This window comes from Trichosurus vulpecula, chromosome 2, assembly GCF_011100635.1.
Source record: "Trichosurus vulpecula isolate mTriVul1 chromosome 2, mTriVul1.pri, whole genome shotgun sequence".
NCBI classification, from domain to species: domain Eukaryota; kingdom Metazoa; phylum Chordata; class Mammalia; order Diprotodontia; family Phalangeridae; genus Trichosurus; species Trichosurus vulpecula.
In genome coordinates, this window is record NC_050574.1 from 450555657 (window position 1) to 450581002 (window position 25346).

Below are 25346 nucleotides of genomic sequence, written 5' to 3' on the forward strand. Positions count from 1 at the left end.
ATGATAGTAATTACGTAATTAAGATGTATAATTATGTAGTAAAAAACATCATGGAAATAAAACCATGCACTATGTAAGCACAATACATTTTTAAAGTAAATTCACAAGCTCAACTGTTTAAAAATACCTTTCTTCAAAATATCGAAGTGATTAGCTCACATTATAGTCTAAGTGCTGGGAGATTTTTGTTTAAGTTTTTCCCCCTCATCAGTTATAAAAGCATGAAAAGAGGTATCAAAAAATCCCATCCGATTTTCCTCCCTATTCTCAATACTCAAAAAATGACAATGTATTTCGCAAATATATATCTTCACCTCCTCTACAGAATTATTGCTTGATGTTACTATAACAGCACCTTAGTCAGTACTGCAGAACCCTTCTCTATAAAAAACCAAAGAAACTACATGTTGTATAGAAGAAATAGGAAAGTAAGAAAGCATCATATTGGACCAAAGAACAAATGACTGTATATACCAACCAGAAAAAGTTAAGAGGATGTCTGACTGCACTTAGAAGGTGCATTTACCTACAAAATTGGCGTAAGGAAAATATACATGACTAGAAGCAGAAACTTTTCAGGACTAATATCTAAAAATCCATCCACATGGGTTCCTGGAAAAGGTCCAGAGACAAACTGGAAGCTCACTTTTGAAAGGCAAAGGAAGCAAAAAGATAAGCATCCTAAAAATTTTTCATACAGTTACAACTGTTTTTGCACAGTTTCTTCTGCTATACTTTAAACTTCTCTTCAGGAAAAAAAAACACCTTAAAAAATTGGCAGTATCAGAGAAAAGAACAAAGCGGTGTGACAAGGGGCTCTCTGCTGCTGTGGAAAGTGATAAATAATGCCATTCTCATGATGTGCATAAAAATAGCACAGGAAAAGTTAGTTTTAATAATAATAGGAGTTGAATAACATTTCAGAGTAGATTAATTTTTTATACTGACAAAATATAGGAAACAATCAATTTTCCATTCAAAAAAGACTCCAGTCCAATTTCTTGGCATCTTTCTAGTACCTGCCAACATAGTGAAGTCTAAAATTGTGCTGACTGGGTGTAATTCACTACCATGATCACAGGATGGGACATTCAGAGCTGCAAGGAACATGAGACAAGATTCAGTCCAACTTTTTCATTTCAAAGACAAAGTTTAAAGAGGAAAGGGATTTGACTGATTCCATACAGGTAATAAATAATAAAGGCAGTATTCAAATCCACTCATATGACACCAATTCAATTGTTCTTTCCACTATACTCTGGTCTCACAAGAGAGAAAATCATTTTGAAATTCCTTCTGCTGGGCCTCCTAAGTTCCAACTTGGCCCAACAACCGGCCCACCTTCCTCAGGCTCCCCTTCTGTTGGGTTGAAGGCTTTCCTTTATAGAGGGCAGAACCTCAACTTGGAAACTCAGTCCATTTTCCATCTGTAGATCTTAGGAGAACTCCAGGGAACAAAATCCTTCCCTCCCTCCTTTTCCAACTCAGTGTGTAGTCTTTTCCCATTAGATTGTAAACTCCTTGAGGGTAGGGATTGTCTTTCTCTTTCTAATTTGTATCTGCCACACTTAGCCCAGTGTCTGGCACTTAGCAAGCACTTAAATATTAGCTGAATTAAATGGAATTGAAGATCCTCTTAGGAGAGGGAGTGTTGAAAGGGGAGAATGAAGAATACTTGTTTTCTTTAGCTTTGGGTACATCACTATTTAGGCCACACAGTAGGACTAAAATGACTGGCTTTAATTTTGCTATTAACATGCAAAAGTTAAATTATGCCTCATGTATTCCGCATAGGAAGAAAACTGACACTTCAAGGCTTGGATCCTGGAGAGCTAAGAAGTCAGAGAAAGGCCACTGGCAATATTCATATATTTACTATGCTCTTTTCTAGAATTATATCATCATAAAGCTATATGGCTTTTCTCTTCCATCTCAATGGTGAATTATGTGAAAAACTCTTTTGAAGGTGATTTTCATTATTAAAAAACTTGTTTTCTAAAAGACGTCAGATCAAGTTTTCCATGAAAAGTAAATGATGTGAAGTAGAAAAGATTATCTAGCTTGGAGAAATCACCTTCTCAGTTACTAAAACTTTTATAATAAAGAAGATCTATTATTTTTCTTTGATTCTTTCCATACCAAATATGCAACTAAAAGTCTTCTTAAGGACTAGTACTGAAATTATTTTAACTGTTAACAACTGATACTAGACTTTAAGCTTGTTGAGGGAAGATACTGTCCTCCAAATTATGAATGTCATTTAGCATCTAGCACTTCGATCGGTACAGAACAGGCACATTGTAATTACTTCTACTTAACAAATATTTATTAAACACCTACTCTACCACAAGGCACTATGCTAAGTGATGGAGAAAAACGAAGCAGATGAGGCCTAACAGGAGGATAGAATGCCTGCATAAGTAAGCGTAGGAGGGAGAAAGTAATAATGACTGGAGGAATCATAAAACTTCTTGGGAGAGGCAGCACCTGAGCCCAGTCTTGAAGGATTTTAAGAGTTAGAGGTGAGCAAAGAATGCATTCCATGCACAGAATGTAACATTTATGTGAATCAGAAATGAGAAATTATATATCAACAGCACACGCACACCCCACTTTAAGGTTTGCAATATACTTAATTAGCTCATTGGAGCTTAATAACTTTGTTAAGTCATCGACATAGGTGCTATTAACCTCAAATTACAGATACGGAAATTGAGGTTGAGAGGATAATCCACTCCTGCCTCACACATTAAACTAGCTGTGTGACCCTGGGAAAGTCTCTTACCTTCTTTCAGTCTCAGTTTCCTCATCTGTAAAAGGGAGATAGTAATAGTGCATACTTCACAGAGCTGCTGTAAGGATGAAATGAGATAATGTATGTGTGGTGCTAACATGATCAAAGATCTTCTCCACCCATTCAACAGGCCTCAGGTGGAGCTAGTTAAGGGAAACTTGATTAGAAGAGGCTTGCTTGTAGGCAGGCTGCACCCTTTTGCTATTAGGTGCTAAGCCCCAGCCTGCAGCCATTTGCTACTAGGCCCTAAGTCCCAGGCCTACACAGAGTACATATGCCCATTAAGCTCAGACTAGTGAGCTGTGAAGAAGATAGAACTGCAAGAAGAAAACAGAACTGAGAGAGAGAAAACTGGAAGGACTCTGAGAATTGCAAGGGCTTTTAGAACCGAGGGAGGCGAGGACATATGCAAGCAGGATTCGTGAGTGTTTACGAGAAGGCCCTAGCAGAAGGCAAGGTTACAGGATGGCTTGGCTCTTTGCTGTGGTACTGTATTTCAATCTCCTTGCTGTTACACTGAGGTGGACTTACTGGTTTTAGAACACAATTACTGCTATGCTGAATTGGGGTTATTGGTCCTGGGATTTGATCCTCTGGTGTCTCAATAAAGGTTTCTATACAGAGAGCCTCTTATACTTTGCGATTCCCAACTACATAGGCATATTCATGGTCACCACCGACATCATGAATCTTGCTTTACTGATATAGTATGTAAAGTACTTTACAAACATTAAATAAATATTAGCTATTATTATTTACAAGTAATTTGCCCATGGTCACAGGGCTGGAAATGTGCTAAGAGTAGAATTTGAATCTAGATCTTCCTGATTCCAAATCCAGCATTCTAATCACTATATCACAGCTACAGTAGAATTTGAGACGCAAAAAAAGGGTGATCTATCTGGAAAGACAGGTGGGAGCCATCCTATGGAGAGGCTTAAGAGCCAAGGCTAAAGAGTTTTTATTTTGTTATAGAAGAAGTAGAGAGATATTTAAGGTTATAGAACAGGGAAGTAACATGGTCACATACCATAGGAAGACTTTTTTTTTTTAAAGAAAATATTTTTATTTTGAACTTCAGAAACACCAAGTAGAGAGCATTTGCATATACAAAGTAGAATGGGAAAAAACCAGTACTTTTGTATTATGTACAACTTGCTTTTCTATTTTAAGTATATGTTAAGATCAACGTATAGTTTTCAGAGTGATGTGGCTTGTTTGGCCTTCCCTTAGCAAGATTTTTTTTTGACAGTTGTGTAGAAGTGATTAGCTAGAGGACAGACTTAAAGCATGGTGCCTAATTAAGAGGCTATAATAGCAAAAGATGTGAGAAAAGTTAGCAAGATCTAAGCTAGAGTGATCAAAGAATAAGTGAAAAGAAAGGAATGTATAAGAGAAATGTAGTGGAGGTATAAGTGACAAGACTTGATAACTGAATGGATATGGAGGGGCAAGTATGAGGAAGATTAAAAAAATAACTCCAAGGTTATAAACATAGTACCTGGGAGGACAGAGGTGCCCTTAAAAGAAAGAGGAACACTGGGAGAAGGAATATGATAAACTTCACAGTCAACAGTACTAAAAGCTACAGAGACCAAGGAGCACAAGGACTGAAAAAAGGTCATGCAATTTAGCAGAGAAGAAATTGCTGGTAATTTTGTAGAAAAAATTTCCAGTTCAGTGGTAGGGGTCAGAAGCTAGGTAACAAGTGGGGTGGGAAATGAGTAGGTGGTAAGAAGCTGGAGGGAAGAACTCTAGATGATAGTAATTCTAGGAGTTTGGCAGTGAGAGATATAAGATGGGAACTAGAGCACAAGGCAGGATGAAGTGAAGGCTTTGAAGGATGGGGAGATCTGGGCCAGTAGACTAGGACAGCCTGAGGATGAGGAAGACAGAATTAGTACCGACAGCATAAGATCCTAGACATGAGAGGGAACGAGATGAAATGCGTAAGTAGAAGGAATGGCCGTGGTAAGGAAGAGGACTAATTCTTCCTCAGAGAAAGGAAGAAAAGAAGAATGAATGGGCAAGATGGAAAGGAACTCTGAGATAAAGAGGATTGTGATGTATGGATTTGATTTTCTCAGTAACATAAGAGGCAAAGACATCTCGCAAGAGTGAGGCGAGTGGAGCTTTGGAATAGCTATTTAAGGGAATAAGATAGAATCAAGAGAGAATCAAAGTTTTTTCTGTGTAGCAGCGAGGGTCCATTGGAATTTAGATAAGATGAATTAGGACCCAATTGTTCTTGTAGTATGAAATTCTCTAAACATTCAGTATCTTGAGAGTAAGAAAGATGGTTAGAATTATTCAGGGTTGAAGTCTGGCAGGATGTCAAATGTAGCAATGAAAACAGGGCAACAGAATCAAAGGGAGAGGACGATATATAGTTGAAATGGTTAACTACTACCAGTTCCTTCAATTTTCCTAGTTGCCTCAATATCTTGCTTATTTTCCTCTAGATATGCAACAAATACTCTATATATGGTTTGACCAATGATGAGTAGAGCACAAACAATACCTCCTTTGGCTTGTACAGTCTGGTAGTGGACAGAAGCATCCGACGTGGCATCAGAGGCCCTAAGCTTAAATTCTGGATCTGTTGTGAGGCACTTATGTGACTTTGAGCAAGTCATTTTACCTCTCGGAGCCTGTAACAACAATACCGCTTGCAGCTGCTGTGGAAGTGTAAGGCCAACAACACCAGCACACAGGAGGGCTGCTAGCACAGGTTCTTTGATCTGCTTTTCTAAGGAAAGCAACTTTAAGGGGTTTACAATCTCACTTTAATTAAACAGACATATATCGTTCACTTAGTCCAGGGGAAAAAGTCAGCACCTTGAACTTCTGAGAAAACACAACCAGAAATTACATAAACAGAGCAAATAATACAAATTAGCAGACAGGGCTTCTAGCTGTCTGTCCATAGCAATACATATATAGTTACCAGAGAGAGAGAGAAGCACCAACATCTGGGTTTTCAAAGTTGGGGGACTCCTTAATGGCTACCCAGAATCTCGTCTGGCCAAATCAAACAAGCACTCTTCCAATAAGTGAGCTCCACAAAGCAAAATGCTAACCTTAGAGTGTACACACACACACACACACACACACACACACTTCTTTAAGGTCAGAGGGCGTCACAACCATAGGACTCAACCTCATGTGACTCAAGCAGGTCATCAAAGACTCTTGATGCAATCAAAAACTTTTGATTGGAACAAAGGTAAGACTCAATCAAAGGCACTTGATTGCCTTAGTGCTGAGAAACACTCCAAAAGAAAAAAACAGCAAAAAGTCCCACTTTGCTTGCCCTTACAGAGCCTCAATTTCTTCAAGCATAAAATGAGGGAAGTTGAAAGAGATGATTTCTAAGGTTCCTTCCAGTTCAAAATCTATGCTTGTATGGACATTACTCTCTGTTCTCTTGTGCTTGGCTGCACACCAGAAATAGACTCCTGCACCCTATCTGCCAGATTCCATTGGGTCCTACCTATGGTCATCTCCAGTGCCAGGATGGCTGCTAGGACAAAGAGCTCTGCACTTTTCTGCTGGCCAAGGCCTTCTCCAAGCAGGGCACTCCATTTAGCATCTATACTCCCATAAATCCTCCTCCCATAGCCTACCATGCTCACTTGTCACAAGGATGAACATTAAGGGAGCACAACAAATAGTCTAACCATGTACCTCCCTCAATGGCCCTATCTCCAACCACTGATATTTTGCCTGATCTCACTCCTCTATGGTTACCACTCTTTTATATGTGCCCCACCCTAGTGACTCTGAAGTGTCAGCTGCCCAGTACAAACCCAATTCCTTATCCCCAACTCTCTTAATCCTACTCACCTTAACCCTATTTCCCACCACTTGACCACACATCGCACTTCAGATCTGCTCAAACCTTCAACTGCACCCTCTGGGATGCTTGCTCCATGATGAATAAATTTCATTTTACTTAAACCTTTTCTCATTCCCTCCATCTTCCTGACTCCATGATATCATTACTTCCCATACCACCCTTCCAGTACTGGGAAGACTTTCTCTCATGTCCCTCAACTTACATGATGGTGATAGGAGGAAGAATATTCCTTGTTCCCCACTGCCACTTTCAGACTTTCCCTGTACTACTACTAAGCATTTTCTCCTCCGCTGAGGTTCACACCATCCAGATTTATCACCAAATTCAGATACTGGTGGTTGCTATTTACTGCTGACGACACTCCATTCTTCTCCCTGCTCCCTCTTCCCAGCCTCCTGACATTCCCTTTCTTTCCTGCTTAATAGTCTTGCTCTCCTCCCCATTTCCTGTCCCTGTATCAGGAGACTTCAACACACATACTGATGATCCCTCAAATTCCTTTAATCCCTCATTCCTCAATCTATTCAATTCCCACCATCTCTTCCTCCACATTTCCTCTTTGGCAAAAGGCACTTACTCACTTGATATAATGATCAGTAGTGACTGATAGATGTCTTCTATGCTAAAATGATCCAAAAGTTTACTTCACCTATTAGACTTCTCAACACAATTAAATTCCCTAAAATTAAATTATACATTTGTTAGGCATCTACTGTGTACAAGACACTGACAGCTGATACCCAAGACAAAAGAACTACAGAATTTTTGCATAATGTGAAAGTGATTAGGCAGAGTAAGAAGAGGGGAAGAAAAAGCAGGACTAAGTATTACAAGGAAGAAGGAAAGAGAAATCATGAAGGAAAGATTTTAGGTGAAAAAAGTAGAAGCCCTTTTTCCCCCTTTTCATGTTTAAACAGACTTAGGTTGGGCGATTGGGCAAAGATTTGGGCTGATTCTCTCCTCACCCCAAAACTGTTCACTTATCCCTATTCAGACCAAGGCACCATAGGATTAGGAAAAGTCAAATGGAACCATTACCTGCTGCCAACCTATAAATGGATTTTGCTTCATATATAGCTACTATATTCCTCTAAAGCCTCCTTTGAGTCCATTATGTTGTATGTGTAGTAATAATACTATGCATTGTACTTTCTGGAGCAGTTACAGTAATAATGCCAGAGTCCCACAGAAATAAGATTTAAAAATGTTATGTAGTTACTGTGAATATACAGTAAACACTTCACCAAAGTGAATAACAGTCCTTTATCATTTTAAAGGAACGAGAAAATACCAAATGGGGTTAATTCACATTAGGAACTAATGGCCTGCAAACCTTCATGTTCGAAAGCATATACAAAAAACTCTCATGAGAGCCACTTTTTGCCTTTTAAAAAATAAATCTCTTTCAAAGAATTTAAAATGTGTTTTTCCAAGACAAGTTGCCATGTTTCAAATTAAAACTAAAACAACAACCAATTAACAGGGCCTTCATTAAGAAACTGTTGTTGCTGAGGTGCTCAGAGTAAAGGAAATTCTACAGCAAATACTACAGTTGTTGTCCTTTGTCCTCAAAGAGGGTCACAATGACACCACTATGTTAGAGTCCAATTACAGCATATCCAACTGTGGCTGATCAGACCAATACAAGCTCAGAATGCTCTACCACAGGTCAGGCACAAATAGTCCATCTGAACATTTGGGGTAGATTCTCTACATTTGCACATCTCGTGTTTCTTTAGAGCTACTTCAATTCTGCTTTGCTCATAGAGCACAGCCCCTTCTCTGATGTGGGCATGCCATGCTGAGCAGTCCTGTGCCAGTGTCTCCCATGTCACAAAATCAATTTCAAAGTTCTCAAGAGAAACCCTGAGAGTGCCCTTATATCACCTTTTCTGACCACCATGTAAGCGCTTGCCCTGTTTGAGTTCTCCATAAAAGTTTTTTAGGCAAGTGTACTTTTGGCATTCAAACTATATGGCTAGTCAGAGTTGTGCTCTCTGCAGCAGAGCTGGGATGCTTGGCAGCTCAGCTCAAGAAAGAACCTCAGTGCCTGGTATATTATCCTGGCAGGTGATCTTCAGAATCTTCCTAAGACAATTCAAATGGAAGTGATTCAGTTTCCTGGCATGTGCTAATAGCCTGTGCAGGTTTCACAGGCATACAAGAATGAGGTCAGCACAATGGCTCTGCAGACCTTCAGTTTGGTAGTCAGTCTAATATCTTTTCTCTCCCACACTTTCCTTCACAGCCTCCCAAATGCTGAGCTAGGTCTGGCAATGTGTGAGTCAACCTCATTATCAATGTGTACATCCCTACCAAGGTAAGTGAACTTATCTGCAATATTCAAAACTTCTCCACTTGCTATAATCAATGGTTCCAAGTACGGATGGTGTGGTGCTGGCTGATGGAGCACTTGTGTTTCGTTGGTGCTGTTAGGTCAAAATTAGCACTCGCAGCAGAGAATCAATCCCTACGTTGCTGCATCTCAGCTTCAGAGGCTGCACTGAATGCACAATCATCTGCAAACACAAAATCATGCACCAACACCCACTACTTCTTCTACTTTAGTCTTGGCTTGTAGCCTTTTCAAATTGAAGAATTTATGATCAGTGCAGAAGCTGACCTTGGTGCCATGTTTGTCCTCATTGAAGGCATTTGACAACATGGCTGAAAACATCATGATAAAAAGCATGGGAGCCAGCACACAGCCTTGTTTCACTCTATTGGTAACTAGGAAAGCGAGAGCGCATTGTCCATTATCCAGAAGCCAGGCAAACATGCTGTTATGAAACCAACATACAATACTGGTAAGCTTCTCCAGGCAAGTAAATTTTGACATAATTTTCCATAACCCCTCACAACTGACAGTATCAAAGTCAGATCTACAAACTTTGTGTAAAGACATCTGTTTTGCTCCTGGCATTTCTCCTGGAGTTGTTGGGCAGCAAACACCATATCAATCATTTTTTGGCCCTTTATGAAGCCCATTGCCTCTCAGGTAGATGACCATCTTCCAGGTGAAGGATCAACCTATTAAGAATGATTCTGGCAAGAATCTTGCCAACATTGACTAAGAGAGAGAGAGGAACCCCCTTGCCCCCCAGTAATTGTCACAGGACAATTCCTGTGACAATTTCCTTTACCTTTACAGAGATGGATAATGGAGACACCCTTGAACTCCTGGAGGATAACCCTGAAAATTTCAATCATCTTTGTATAGCAATGGACCTCCTGCTCTCCCCTTACAAATCTCAGCTGGAATAGAATCAGCCCCAGGTGCTCTGCCACAGGAGAGGTACCTAATGGTATTCAAAACCTCTTCTTCAGTTGGAAATGTCTACAGAGGGACTGACTTCAATCTGAGATAGATAGTCAATGGCTTCAGCCTTGATTGATGATGGTCTGTTGAGAACACTACGGAAATGAACTGTTCAGTCCATACCTCCCAGATCATGTCAATACCACTAATCAATGTAGCTCCATCAGCACTGAGTAGTTGAGATGCACCATATGTCTTTGGCCCATAAATAGCCTTCTATCTAATCAGCATAAAACTGCATTTCATCTACCTTCTTACTCAGCCAAGAATCCTGTATCTCTCTAAGCTTTGCTTGTACTTTACTTTTGATGGAATTAAATGTTGCCTTCTTAGATATGAACAAACTATCCTTCTGGTAAACTTTGTGGAGTTCTCGTTTTTCATTCAGTAGCTTCTGCATTTCCCCATCATTTTCATCAAAACACTCTTTATGTCTGTGAGTGTTCTGACCCAGATGAGCAAATGCAGTGCTGTACACCAAATCTCTGAAAGCTGCCCACTCTTTCTCTTCCACTGTTGCCAACTGTGTACTGGCTCAACTTTCTCTCCAGGTTAGTAACACACTCTTCCTGCTCAGAGAAGTGCTCTAATCTGCTGATGTCAAGTCTTCTGGTAGTCATTTTGTCTTGGGGGCTGCCACTTCTGCTGAAATGTGAATATTTAGCTTGGAGAGAATAAGTCTATGATCAGTGCAGCAGTGTTAGCTGTAGCAATAAGAGAAGAAAAAGAAATTGAAAGAATTGGAACAGGCAAAGAAGAAACTAAATTATCACTTTTTGCAGATGATATGATGATTTACTCAGAGAATCAAGTAAAAAACTACTTTAGCAATAATAAACAACTTTAGCAAAGCTGCAGGATATAAAATAAACCCACATAAATTCTCAGTTTTACTATACATTACTAACAAAGTCCAACAGCAAGAGATAGAAAGAGAAATTCCATTCATAGTCGCTGTAGACACTATAAAACATTTGGGAGTCTATCTGCCAAGACAAACCAAGGGCCTATATGAACATAATTATGAAACACTTTTCATGCAAATAAAGTCAAATCTAAATAAATGGAAAAAATATCAGTTGCTCATGGTTAGGCCAAGCTAATATAATAAAAATGACAATTTTACCTAAATTAATCTATCTATTCAGTGCCATACCAATTGAACTACCAAAAAATTATTTTACAGAGCTGGATAAAATAATAATAAAATTCATCTGGAAGAACAAGAGGTCTAGAATACCTAGGGAATCAATGAAAAGAAACGCTAGGGAAGGTGGCCTAGCCATACCAGATATTAAACTGTACTATTAAGCAGCAGTCCTCAAAACTACTTTGTACTGGCTAAGAAGCAGAGTGGTGGATCAGTGGAATAGGTTAGGTACACAAGACGCAGTAGTCAATGAGTATAGCAATCTACTCTTTGATAAACCCAAAGAATCCAGCTTCTGGGCTAAGAATTCACTATTTCACAAAAACTGCTGGGAAAATTGGAATATGGTAGGGCAGAAACTGGGCATAGACCAATGTCTTACACCATATACCAAAATAAAGTTAAAATGGGTTCATGATTTAGGAATAAAGGCTGATAATATAAGCAATTTGGGAGAGCAAGGAATAGTTTACCTATCAGATTTATGGAAAAGAAAAGAATTCATGACACAACAAGATAGGGAGCATTACAAAATGCAAATTAGATAATTTTGATTACGTTAAATTGAAATGTTTTTGTATAAAAAAAGCCAATGCAACAAAGATTAGGAGGGAAGCAGAAAATTGCGAGAAAATCTTTACAACCAGTGTTTCTGATAAAGGCCTCATTTCTAAAATATACAGGGAACTGAGCCAAATTTGAAGGAATACAAGTCATTCCCCAATTGAGAAATGGTCAAAGGATTTGAACAGGCAGTTTTCAGAGGAAGAAATAAAAGATATCTATAGGCATATGAAAAAAATGCTCGAAATCACTAATGATTAGAGAAATGCAAATCAAAACAACTCTTAGGTATCACATCTCTCCTGTCAAATTGGCTAAAATAACAAAACAGGAAAATGATAAACGCTGGAGAGGATGTGGGGAAAACTGGAACATTGTTACATTGCTGATGGAGTTGTGAACTGATCCAGCCATTTTGGAGAGCCTCTACATAATCCAAGGAGAGGATGTTACGCTCCAATAATTCTTATTTTTTTCTATACGTCATATTCAGGGGGGAAAAACCAGTGCCAATTCGTAAGGTGCTAGTTACACAGTTCCCACCAGAGAGTGAGCTCTAGGATAACAATGTGGGAAGAGGTACGAAGTGACACATTCTAAAAACAATGGCAACAGACAACAAATAACATGATATAATATAACTGGGAAAGAAAATAGTCTTGAGACACAGGATTACAGATTTAGAGCTGGAAGGAACCTCAGAAGGCCCTGAAGTTTGGACGCTTATTTTACAGATAAGGAAGCTGAGGAACAAACAAGTGACTTGTCCAGGGTCACACAGCTAATCAGTGTAGTAATGGCAGTTTACCTCAACATTTCAAAAATCTGTGACTTTACTGGGCTAAGTGACACTGACCCACATCCCAACTCTTTTAATGCTGTCTTCTTTACTTGCTGAGGCCAAATGAAAACTCATCACCTGGTGACCAGCTTTCTGATGAGCAGCCTCTCTGAGCTTAACTGAACTGGCCCTCAGCCAACAGACATATAGTCCATAGCAGGGCTCAAAGCCTTCCAGAGCTTGAATGTCTGCTGGTACAGCCTTTGAGAAGCCAGGATCATCTTCGTGCTACAGTGAGGTAGTAGAAGAAGACTAGCCAAGGCTTGACAGTAATGATACCTCTAAATTCAGAGGACAACTATATGTACAAAATATATGGACAATGCTTCATTTTCCTGTTACTGTATACTAATTTCTTCGAACTTTCTCTGAAGTTCCTATGGATGTAATTAACTCAGGAAGACTTTTTAAAATCATCTTTTTTAGTTTGGTTCTGTGATTTCACTGGTGTAGGGAGCTCCCAGTGAAGAAATTCCCTCTGCCAATGCAAATCAGCAACTATTATGAAATTTATAGTATAAGAGAGTTGCCCAGAGCACCAAGAAATTAAGGGACTTGGCCAAGGCAAAGGGACCAGTAACACATCAGAAGCAGGACTTAACTTAGGTCTTCCTGACTTCAAGTTCAGTTCTTTAATTAGCAAGCATTCCAGGAGGTCAATAAATTACATGCTGACATGACTGATCCTTCTTTTACTATCCTGTAATAAATCTTCCTTACAAAATTACAGGGCAGCTAGGCAGTGCTAGATAGATTGTTGGGCCTGAAGTCATAAAGATTCATCTTCCTGAGTTCAAATCTGACCTCAGACACTTACTAGCGGTGTGACCCTGAGAAGTCACTTAACTCTGTTTGCCTCAGTTTCCTCATTTGTAAAATAAGCCAGAGAAGGAAATGACAAACCACTCAAATCCCAAATGGGGTCATGAAGAGTTGGACACAACTGAAAAGAATGAATAATAACATAAAATTTCATCCTATTCATAGGAGCTGTATAAAGTGTGAATAATTTAAAAATAATTCTCCATAAAAACAGTTGAAGGATAAGTTATTTTTCTTAATAAGTAACAATTCTTAATACAGAAATGTTGTCTTCGATCTCAGTATAGCAACAGTTGCCTCCCAGGAACTGTATAATAATTATACACTGGGATCACTAAGACAGATGAAATCTTTGAAATCTATTTTGAACAGAGTTCTCATCTTCGGAAGCAATGTTCTTCAAACACACAAGCCCTCGGAAAGGCCATGAGTGGTGATCTTTCAGGCTGAAGGACAGACACGGATTTTACTCTTGCTGTCCAAGAATCAACCAGTTAGTGAACAAGGACAGGATGGAAAAGAACATACCTAAAGCATCGACATTCTGATTTTACACCCAAGGAAGTTACATGACCTGCAAATCCTCTACCCACACATGCTGACCTAACTCTGTAATGTTGCCGACAAGAGCAATGGAGACATGACTGATTGGCGTCCTAAAGATATAGGAGGTTTTATTCAATGGTACTGATCTTTCTATACTTATAATAAGTTCTTTACTTAAAACTGATCTTGGGGGAAATTTCCTTTGGAGGGTTGAGGAGAAAGAACAAATAGTAGTTACCAAAGTATTTCTGATGACTCAAATTACAAGTAAATGAGGACAAAGGTTTCTGGGCTGGCTTCGGAACTAAAATAAAAGAACCCTGAGTGAACAAGAACAGCCTAGAGATACGCATTTTATACATCCTTATCAGGGTTTGAAAACTGTATCTGGTCTGCTACGATGGTAGGTCCTTGTGTCCAAATCCCACCATTTTACAGAGAAGAATACCGAGGCTCTGAGAGCTCCCCCCGCCCCCAAAAGGCATCAGACCTTTGCTTATAACATATGCAAATTACTACATTTAGGCTTCAATATGACGTCCATGTTCTAACACTATAATACACCTGACATCCAGATTTGACTGAAGTCAGTCAAATCAATGGTATTTTATAATATGCACAAACCCACCCACTCCACAGATGAAAAAATAAAACTGGCCAAAGTTTAACTTATTAAAAGTGAGTAGGACAAATGAGGGCTCTCAGTACTTTTGAAAACTACAAACATTCATTCATTCTCTCTCTCTCTCTTTCTCTCTCTGTGTATATATATATATATGTGTATATATATATATATATATACACACACACACACATATATATACATATATATACATACATACATATACACACACACACACACACACACACACATATATATATATATATATATATATATATATATATATATATATATATATATATTTTTTTTTTTTTTTTTTTTTGCTTTTTGGCAGGGCAATTGGGGTTAAGTGACTTGCCCAAGGTCACAGAGCTAGCACATATGTCAAGTGTCTGAGGCATTTGAACTCAGGTCCTCTTGACTCCAGGGCCGGTGCTCCACTCACTGCGCCATCTAGCTGCCCCAATTTCTTAATCAACCACTATACAGCCTAGGTCCTGGCAGACTACACAATTAAGACATAGTCCTTGCCTCCGAGAAGTTTAAAGTCTTACACCTTCATAGATTTCTTTTAAAAAATTAAAGCATGTGAACAATGAAAAATGTAGCAACACCATAAATGTAATCTAACCATATGTATGTCGATTTCTGTGTAAAAAGGAAGTTTCCCCTAGCCCCAACACCAAACAACACAACAGCGAACTGATGTTCGGGGGTAAACAAAATAAACACACTGTAGGTAACTAATAAGAAAAATGGACAATGGAAAAGTTGTCAATGTGATTTTAAGACAGGAAAAAAAAAACCATACACTTGTCAAGGCAGTTCTAAATACTCTAAGTTATATAAGAAAGCCTTTAAAAAGCCCAATCAAATCCTACAGGGCTTATGACTCTTCTGTAACGTAAGGCCCTTAGCAGTGTACTATAGGCAATTTTTTGATCATTTGGGACATGGTACACACACACACACACACACGTAGAATGTTGAAACTGGAACCCACCCCTCTCTTTCAAAATCAACCCGAGCTTTTAGTGAACAGCACAGACACAATCCATGTCTATTCCTTTGTGATAATTTCTGGTTTTCTTAGGCCCAATGAGCACAGAGCTTATGCTTATTTTATTACAGAAAATAGCATTTTAAAAACATAGTATTTTTAAAAGTCTTTTTTGTGCTTTTCCTCCCTCAAAGCCCTGCTTCAATAGAAATCAATGGGAGACATGCCGTGGGGGCCAAAGATGGGGATTCCTATGCTGCCGCCTCCTCACACAGGGCATCCCTGTGTTCATACAGGCCCTCACTGCCTGCTTCTGAGACAGAAGTGTGATGCTGGTTTGAACAGTGTGACAGAGTAGGTCTGGCCTTTATGATGCAAATTTCCACTTTAAACTCAAAGGTAATTACAGTATTTTAACGTACCTTTCTCATGATCGGTAATAAGTTTCTCCAGTGCATGGTCCACATCAAACATGTGCCGATAAAAGCACAGCTGGGTATACAGAGACTTGTCGGAATACTGCAATAGAACAGAATATAAATGAATACTACTATTTGGGGAAAAAAGAGATCACACCTAATAGGGTATATTCCCTAATATCAACTTCTATATTAAACCCCATAAGAAAAGGGGGGAGGGGATCCACACTAACATGCATACCTTTCATAATTCAGAGTAAATCCTGCCACTTCGATCACAGATTACTACTTGCGAAGCTGCAGAATGATTACCCCTGCTGTCAAAAAACGGATTTTATCAAATTGCAAATTCCTATGCACCCCTGACAATTTGCACTGTTAATTGGGAAAAGTGGCATGCTTTCTAACAGGGGCCCAGTCCATGCAAGTAGGAAGTTAAACCATTTATAAAAACTGTTTAACATGTGCTACTGTTCGTATAATTTCATAATATGTCAAAAATATGAGTTTCCCTTCATGGGAACTGCTTCACTGGTGAAATTTTTAGGACCATGGAACAAATGTAGGTAATAGCCTACCTACCACTCTTACCAATCATAAATGTACATGTTTTTTCTTACCAATTGTGAACTGCCAAGTCAAGGATCAAATTCATCTACTCTCTATTTAAAAAGCTACAGTACATGCTTAATGACTACAGGAAAATCTAACTCAGCAAAGATTACAGAAGATTCGGGAGAGATTCATTAATTCATTCATCCATCAATTGCTGAAATTCCTGGGGTTATCTAAAGCCATTACACCATGTATTCTCCTAGGGACTTCCATCTATACATGTATATAAAGAAAAATCACCCACTACATATTGAATTCAAATAACAATAGGTGAGAAGCATTTTATGTTTCAAACACTAGATGGAACTTTACTTTAAATAAGATATCCTCACGTGTTTTTTTTTTAAATTAATTTAATTTTTTTGAGTGCTAGCAGAAGAAAAATCTCATGGTGGAGGGGACTGAGCTCCAAGATCTCACAGCGGTTCCTAAGTATGTGAGAAAAATTATTTATAGGACTCATACTTTTATTTCTTTTAAATATAACAGAACACAGTAAGTTGTACCACAAACAGAATCTGATAAATTCCAAAGCCACATGGTCATGTTTTATGCCCTATTAGGCACCAGTGGGTGCCAATTTATTTAGAGTACATATAACATATTTCTAAGAACCTGAGAGAAACTATAACTTTAATTACTTCTGACTTGGACAGCGACAACGTCAAACTATCCTCAATAGAAGGTAAGTTCCTTGAGGGCAGGAACTGCTTTTGCCTTTCTTTATAACCCAAGGGCTCAGCACCATGTCAGGCATATAGTAAGCATATTAAATGCTTAATAAAGGCTTGCTGACTTAATTTAATTTGATTTGGCCCAAAGATCCTTGTTGGCCGACAACATGATGGACATACATAAGCCATCTGAACTGGCAGGAAAAGTAACCAGAATCTATTTTCTAATAATACTCCGCTTCCTTTCCTGCCCACTCTGATGTGAAACTTGTTACTAAATCCAGCAGATTTTAAACTTCTCTGGACATTGCAAACTATGCTATAAATATTAGGCTGTAAAAGTAAATCCACATAGAGCTATTCATCCACTAGGGCTATTGTCTTTCCACGTGTATCACTAACACCAGGCTCTTTTTCTTTACCTGAACCTATTTTTAAAAAGTAGACACCTAGAAGCCTATTTTATTTCTTGGTAGCTATTCTACGATACGCATCATCATTATACTATTATACACCAGTTATTTTTAGCAAATCCTGATTACTGCTTCCTGGGGGGAAAAAAAGGAGGACGACAGCGATTAAGTTATTTGTTTAGTTTTTTAGATTCAGCAGTAATTGCTGGTACACATCTCCCTGACTGCACACATGCAGCAGGTTGAATAGAACACTGAAATTACCTCCTTCATAATAGTTTGTTTTGATAATGTATTGTGTGTCGAGATGATGAGAAACAGTTGCTGTCAATTTGATTAGCCATTATATTTTTATGTTAATTGCCATTATTGGGTCCATTCTGTTTAGTGTCACCATAGAAGCCATACAATGTTAGCATAAATAACAAATTGGAGTAAATTAGGAAGATATATTTTTGCCAATTCATTTTAATTGCCCCTCAGTCCTTCCGCTGGTTAACGCAGCTGTTGACCCATAATAAGCGCTGGGTCAATATAGCTGCTTGTCAATTCAGAAATGCAAAGTGCTGTGTTGCTAGTAATGGATATACAACCACCTTTGCCAGCCAACTGAAGCAAACGAGTGACAACCCACATGAAGGAATAAAGCGTCAGCTATGGAGTTTAGTGACCTGATATTAGTAGACAGGCTAATTGAAAGTCACTGCCTAAATGGATAAGGAAAATAGAAAAAAGTCATTTAAAAAAAAGAAGTTATATATTTAAAAAATATATACCAACACCTCTTGCCCTTTTGCTTCCTGCCATATTTTGCAATTAGCAAACTGGTTGAAAACAAAAGGCCTTATTAAATTTTCAATGTCAAATACAATTAAATGGGTTTAAAGAACACATGAAACTGAGAAAAATGTACCTTAAATTGAATTGAACTACAAAGAACAGCAACTACTTTTGTTTTCTTGATTTTGCACCATTAATTTGTGATCACTTGTAGGACTTTCCCCCCTTTTTCTGATCTTCATGATCTTTTCTCTTTTGGCTTTGATGATAAATTCTTCTAATCAAGAAAACCTGACACCCTCCAGTCTTCTGTGAGATCTTCAGCTAGATTTTTTCCCCCACTTAAATGCTCATTTTGACTGCACGAGATTGGATGGAAAATACTTCAAGAAAATAAGATGATATTTTAACATTTCTCTCTCTCTCTCTAGCTTTCACTTATTGGTTTAAAATGTTCGATTTCTTACTCTTGCCTTTAAAATTACACTCACCGAGGTGCCCAGGCTTCTTTCTGTATCCCTTTACAGCTTGAACATTATGTACCAAAGTAACTGACTGTGATTTAGTAAGGACAAGGCTGAGCTATGACAGCTATTCTATGGGAATGGTCTGTATTCAAGATTGTTAGCCACTGCTTTAACAGAAGAATAAGAATAACTCCCCAAAAATAAAATTAAAGAAGCAACAAACATCATGGGGACAACCAGAGACAGAAAGGTGAGGAGTAAGAGAGGGAGGAGACAATTTTCAGCTTTAAGATTTGGGACTTAAGGAAAAACAGAAATATTTTAATATTGTTATTATTTAAAAAAAAAAACACAAAACCTTTTGAACCTCCTATAAATGTTCCTTTAGAAACAACGCAACTTCATCATCCCTTCCAGTCCAACTGTTTCATGGAATAAAGGACAGTCCCTACTTCCATGTTCGTTAATTTCTCATTCACTACCTTCCTTAGGCAACCATAAACTAAAGCAGGGCTGGGGAACCTTCTGCCTCGAGGTGATCTGTGGCCCTCTAGGTCCTCAAGTTCAGCCCTTTGACTGAAGCCAAACTTCACAGAACAAATTCCCTTTATAATAAGTTATATATAATAAATAACATATATAATGCAATATATAACAATAAGTTATACTAATAGAAGGGGATTTGTTCTGTGAAGTTTGGCTTCAGTCAAAGGGCCGGACTTGAGGACCTAGAGGGAGGCCGCAGGTTCCCCAACCCTGAACTAAAGCATGTAAAGTGCTTTGTAGATCATAATGGGAGTTTTTATTATTATTGTAAAGTGCTGACTGTATGAAATTATTAAGTAAATACCCAAATGTAGGTAATCTACAGCCTATTTCTAATTCCTAATTATCCTTCCTCTTTGCCACTTGTAGTGCCTGGGTTGCTTCCTCATACTTGTAAAATGTAAACTAAAGTCACAAAAAAAGATAAAAAGATAAAAGTTCCTAAAAGACATAACGTCACCACAAAGGCAATTCTTTGGGTTCACGCTGCATAGCCATCATCTGCAGAAATAATGAAGAGATAGTCTCAACAGTTAAGGAATATAATTCTTTCATGAACTCAATGCCAGTAAGAAGTATATCTTTCCAGACTAACTTGACAAGAACTATATAATTCAGGATTTCAGCGGATCTAATGTTTCATATTCACAAGGAAATATGGGCATAAATGAAAAATAACTTAAGGGTTTCATATCACCCACAGAATAAAGTCCAAACTCCTTAGCTTAGCAATTAAGAACCCTCGAAATCTGCCCTTATTTTCCATCTATTTCCCTAGGAGAGGCAGACTGGTCACTGTTCCTTGACAATCTAATGTGGTTCCCACATTAGGAGCCCTTCATATTCTTTCTCATTTGCTTCCCTATATTCAAGACACTTCATTCTTTAAGGCCTGTACGTTTTCCTACATTGTTCAGAAAACCTATAAAACTCACAGGGATCTCTCCCTTTTATGAACTCATATGTTATCTAAGATGGTACTGCTCATTTAGTGCTCACTATATTCAGTGTCCTAAAAGTCTTAGTGCAGTTCGAAGATATTAAAGCTACAAATTGCACTAAGACTTTTGGGACACTCTATAGTGCTTTGTGATATGTCTTTCATTACTATATTTTTTTTGTGTGAACAAGTCTTAAATCCTCAATGGGATTACAATTCCTTGTAAGCAGTCACAGGAACTTTCTTTTGGGAGGGGGGTGATTATATAATTATAGTAATTATTAGTTATACAGGATAATCCTGAACTATTTCTATTCTCTGAAGGTAGTTTAAATAATTTGATATTTTCACTGTATATCAGGTATTAATTCTATCTACTCAACTCTGAGTCAATCCTACACATATTTTTTTTCTTTCTTCCCTTTATTAAACTTAATATAATATTCTTTTCCTGTCTCTTTTAATCTCCTTATCTCCCCACACTTATCTCCCCCACCCCTCCCATCCCTGCAAAAACAGAATGGGAGGGGTGCGGAGGAAGATGGAGGAGAAATATTAGTTTGCCAACTCCACTGTACTTCTTTGTAAAAGAAATTATTTCCATATGCTATGGAAATAACTTATTTGGATTACTTCAATTAGTTCTAATACAAAACAGTGGCACCACTTCATTAATCAGCCGCTTCTGAGGGTTACTTTCCCAAGAAGTCTTTTTGGTAATTTGATTAAAAAGAATGGTGGCACACATTATCATCTTATTCAATATGTCCATCAAGTAGACAATTTAGTGCAAGTTCTTGGTTACCATGTTTTAAAAAGGGGAGAAAAAGCCCTCTCCAGTAATTTCTTGTCCTAGAATTGCATCCTTCATGAAAATGTATCTTCAAAGTCCTTAGTAGCACACGTTGTTGAGTTAGCATCAGGAAATATTTCAGTGTTTTGAGAGGCATTTCTCCCCCCCCCAATGATGCAGTAATTAAAACCTAATTATTATCTTCATTTTAAACAAAACCTAAAGTGAATACCAATTAATAACAACATACTAATGAGCATCTGCTGTGATGAAATTGAATATGAATGTGCTGCAAATTTCGGGTAATTTATTTTTTTCGGGGAAGTGCCACTGGTCGCATTTTGCTGTTAGAAGATTATATAGGATGTGCACCATTTTCTATCAAGTCATTCTGCACATGGCAATTTCCATCTTAGGATAGGGGGCTGAGCTCAATATTGCAGATGTTTAAGTATCTAAATGCTGCCCATAAAGGACTCACTAGAATTAAGGATTGTTACAGGCCCGTCTCTTCAATTTACTCTTCCTCTAATGTTACAAATTTCCTATTTCCAATCTCATTTCTTTTCTGTCTTTATCTTATTCCCCCCCCAAAACCTGAAATGGTGCCTCTCTTTGCTTTTAAGAAAATATCAAAAACATAAACAGAATTCCTTTAGTTCTCTAAACACAATTATAAAAAAATTAGATTTAAATACAAAATTTCTCTAACACTCAAATTAAGTATAAAAAGTTATTTGCTTATACTAGCACCTGCCTAATACTTTCAACATCAGAAAGGCATAAGACAAAGGATTAATGATATAAAAGATTTGCTTTTATTTCCTTATAAAGAGAAGCACTAGGAATTTAAAACTATCCCAGTGCCTACTACCATAGCACTTTGCACATTAGATATGCATCACATTTACACAATTATAGCAGTAAAGAATACTCATATGCAAGGGATACCCCAATCTCTCATCTTTGGCATGCTTGCACAAATACATCCATCTTGTTGAAATGAGGATAGTTCTCTTCCCCCTCCCCTCTCCTGCCCCTTTTTAATGAAAAGGCAAAAGATGACATTTAGAAAGCTTTGTCTATTTTCGGACATCTTAATAACCTGTCACTAAGAGTATGATGAGAGATATCAGTAGTTATGAAAATAAATAGATAAGACTACTTGAAATAACATTAATGGTGAAAACTACACCATTCTACTCTAAATTTGCCTTGGTTGCTCAGGAATGTTCCATGACATGTGATACCCTATTTCCTATCCTACCCTAGAAGAAGGTAGTAAGCCTACATCTGGTGGATCCAGTCAGTGTCGTATTTTTTTTTTGCCACCACACTACCATCAAGCTAAGGCCCAAATAAATGTATCAGGAGATACTTTTCTCACTGATGCACTGCTACAAAATACATATTTCCAGTTCCTTGAACTTTCATATATATTCTCCTATCCAATTCTTACAATATAGTGAAGTAGGTCAGGTTACAAGTGAAGCTCATGCATGTTAACTGAATTATCCAGGCTAGTAAGTACCTGTCTCAGGCCTGGAAGTTAGGTCCTTCCGGAATTAAAATCAGAACTACAGAACTGTAGCACCAGAAGACTCACTGGTCCAGTTCACCACTGCCACTTCCAAGCTTACCCTCTACCACCATAACTCGGCAATCTCTCCTCCTTTGATGTTTACTCAATTCATATTTATTCCTAAGTAAAAATTCCAGTAGCTATTGTCTACTAATCTCGAAGACACACTCCCCTTCTTCCCAAAAGGAGTCCAGTTCCTGGTTCGGTCTTTCTCTCCTCACCAACTGCTCACATGCCAAGGGACTTCAACATACACATGCACACTCTCTCAAACACCCCAACATCTCAGTTCTTCAACTTATTCATGTCCTACTTGTCTACCACAACTCAGCTACAGAGAGCTTCATTCCCTTGATCCTGCCACCGTCTACAAATGCATCACTTTCATATTCATGAGATGAACTCTATGAAATTCCCTTATCTAGTTACAGTTTGCTGTCACTCCACCTCTCCCTTGCAACCCCAAACCCTATTCTTCATTCTCATCAGGACATCCAATCTCTCAACCCCCTTAGCTCTTTCCAAGGCCATCACCCAGGCCTGGCTACACTTTCCTACCTTTCCCCTTTTGACAAACCAGTTCAGCTCTACACATTCCTTTTCCTCGCCCCCTTATCCCACTGCTGATTTTGCTCACCATGCACTACATTTGCTGCTACTGACACAGGACTGAACAAGGCTGGAGAAAAATGAGAAAACCATGCTTACCAAAGTCACTACAAATTTATGTCATGTAATCTCGACTAGGCCTTCACTGTGTGGCAAGGCAATCCTTTGACACCTCTGACTCACTATCCCACTCTCCATGGCAGCTTCTCTATACCCTTTCATGCCTTCTTAAAACTCCCATTGCTCCTTCAGCCCTATTCCCTTGAGTAAGATCTTTACCTCAGACTTCACTGGAAAAGACCGAGGCCATTCACTTACTTTGCTTTTTCTCCCCCTTCTTCTCATCACTCAGATGGCACACTAAGGCCAATATTGCCTCCTTCTCCCCTAATTTACGTGGGAAAGCATCCCCTTTCCTTGCCAAACGAACTCTTCTATGTGTACAAATGATCACGTTCCATTTTACCTTCTCCAGCAGATAGCTCCCTGTATCGTTCCTACTATCTTACTTATTTTCAATCTCTCCCTATCTAGTGGCTGATTGCATACTGACTACAAACATTTCCATCTCTCTCCATCCTCAAAAATACCCTTACTTAATCTATCCATCCTTACTAGCTAGCTTCCCATACCTCTCCTGCCTTTTGTGGCTGAAGTCCCCAAAAAAGCAGCTACAATTGATGCCCTCTCTTCCTTTCTTCTCACTTTCTTCTTACCTCTCTATACTCTGAATTCTGACTTCACTATTCAACTAAAACTGTTCTCTCCAATTATTACCAATGATCTCTTAATTGAAAAAACTCACAGCAAAACCCCACCCTTGACCTTTTTGCAGCCTTGGACACTGTCAGTCACTTCTCTCTGCGGTGCTATGACACTACTCTATCTTGATTTTTCACTCTCTCAGACTGCTCCTTCTCAGCCTCCTGTGTTGGATGGTTATCCAGATCACACCCACTAACTGGTGGGACAGACCACCCAAGATTTTGTCCTGAGAACTCTTCTCTATCCTATTTCATTAAGTGGCCTCATCAACTCTTACGGATTCAATTATCACTCCATGCAGTTGATCCTCAAATCTATCGATCCAACCTTATCCTCTCTCCTGACCGCTAATCTTTTATCAACAAACTGCCTAGTAGGCACCTTAAACAATGTCCTGTAGAACTCATGTCCAAAACTGAATTCTTTATCCTTCTCCTCAAATCCTTCTCTCTTCTTAACTTCCCTATTACTGTCAAGGGTACTACTGGGTTTGCAATCAAAGTGTCACCTTTGATTCAATGATAGATGGATCCCTGGGGTGGGGGGGCCATGCCCCCATACTCAATCTACTGCCAAGTCCTACAGAGTTTGACTTCATATCATCTCTTGAGTATGTTCCCTCATCTCCTCTCACACTGCTAGTACTCTCATCAGTCAGGCAATAAACAATTATTAAGCACATACTATGTGCTGCATTTTGCTAAATGCCAGGGACTGGGGTACATAAATAGGCAAAAGAAAAGTCCCTGCCGTCAAGGAGCTCGGTCTAGTCAGGGAGACAAGAAAACAAATATGTACGAACAAGCTGTATGTAGGAGAAATAGAAAATAATTAAAAGAGGGAAGGAACAAGAATTAAGTGAGGTTGGGAAAGGCTTGCTGTAGACGATCAGACTGACCATTACCACCTCATGTCTGGTCTACTGACATAACCTGCTGGTTGGTCTCCCTACCTCAAGCTTCTCCCTATCCCAGACCATTCTCCACTCAGCTAGCAAAGTGATCTTCCTAAAGCACAGGTGTCACCCCCTTCTTCAACTCAATCATCTCCAGGGGCTCCCTAATACTGCCAGGATCAAATATAAAATCCTTCATTTGGCATTCAAAGCCCATCATAACCTGGCCTTCTCACCTCACTCTATCATCTCCATGTACTCTCTATGTAGTAACACTGGTCTCTGATGACCTTCAAAAAAGATCTTCTGACTCTATGTATTTTCACTAATT

The 25346-nt window shown here is 38.6% G+C and overlaps 1 protein-coding gene across 4 annotated transcripts in view; it reads right to left on the bottom strand.

Moving 5' to 3' along the window:
• Nucleotides 1–25346, bottom strand: part of POLA1 (DNA polymerase alpha 1, catalytic subunit) — a 322857-nt gene that overhangs the window by 70611 nt on the left and 226900 nt on the right. For all 4 annotated transcript variants that reach the window (XM_036746570.1, XM_036746571.1, XM_036746573.1 and 1 more), the window contains one exon: nt 15940–16036. In XM_036746570.1, the coding sequence (XP_036602465.1) occupies nt 15940–16036 (97 nt within the window). The remainder of the gene's footprint in view (nt 1–15939; nt 16037–25346) is intronic.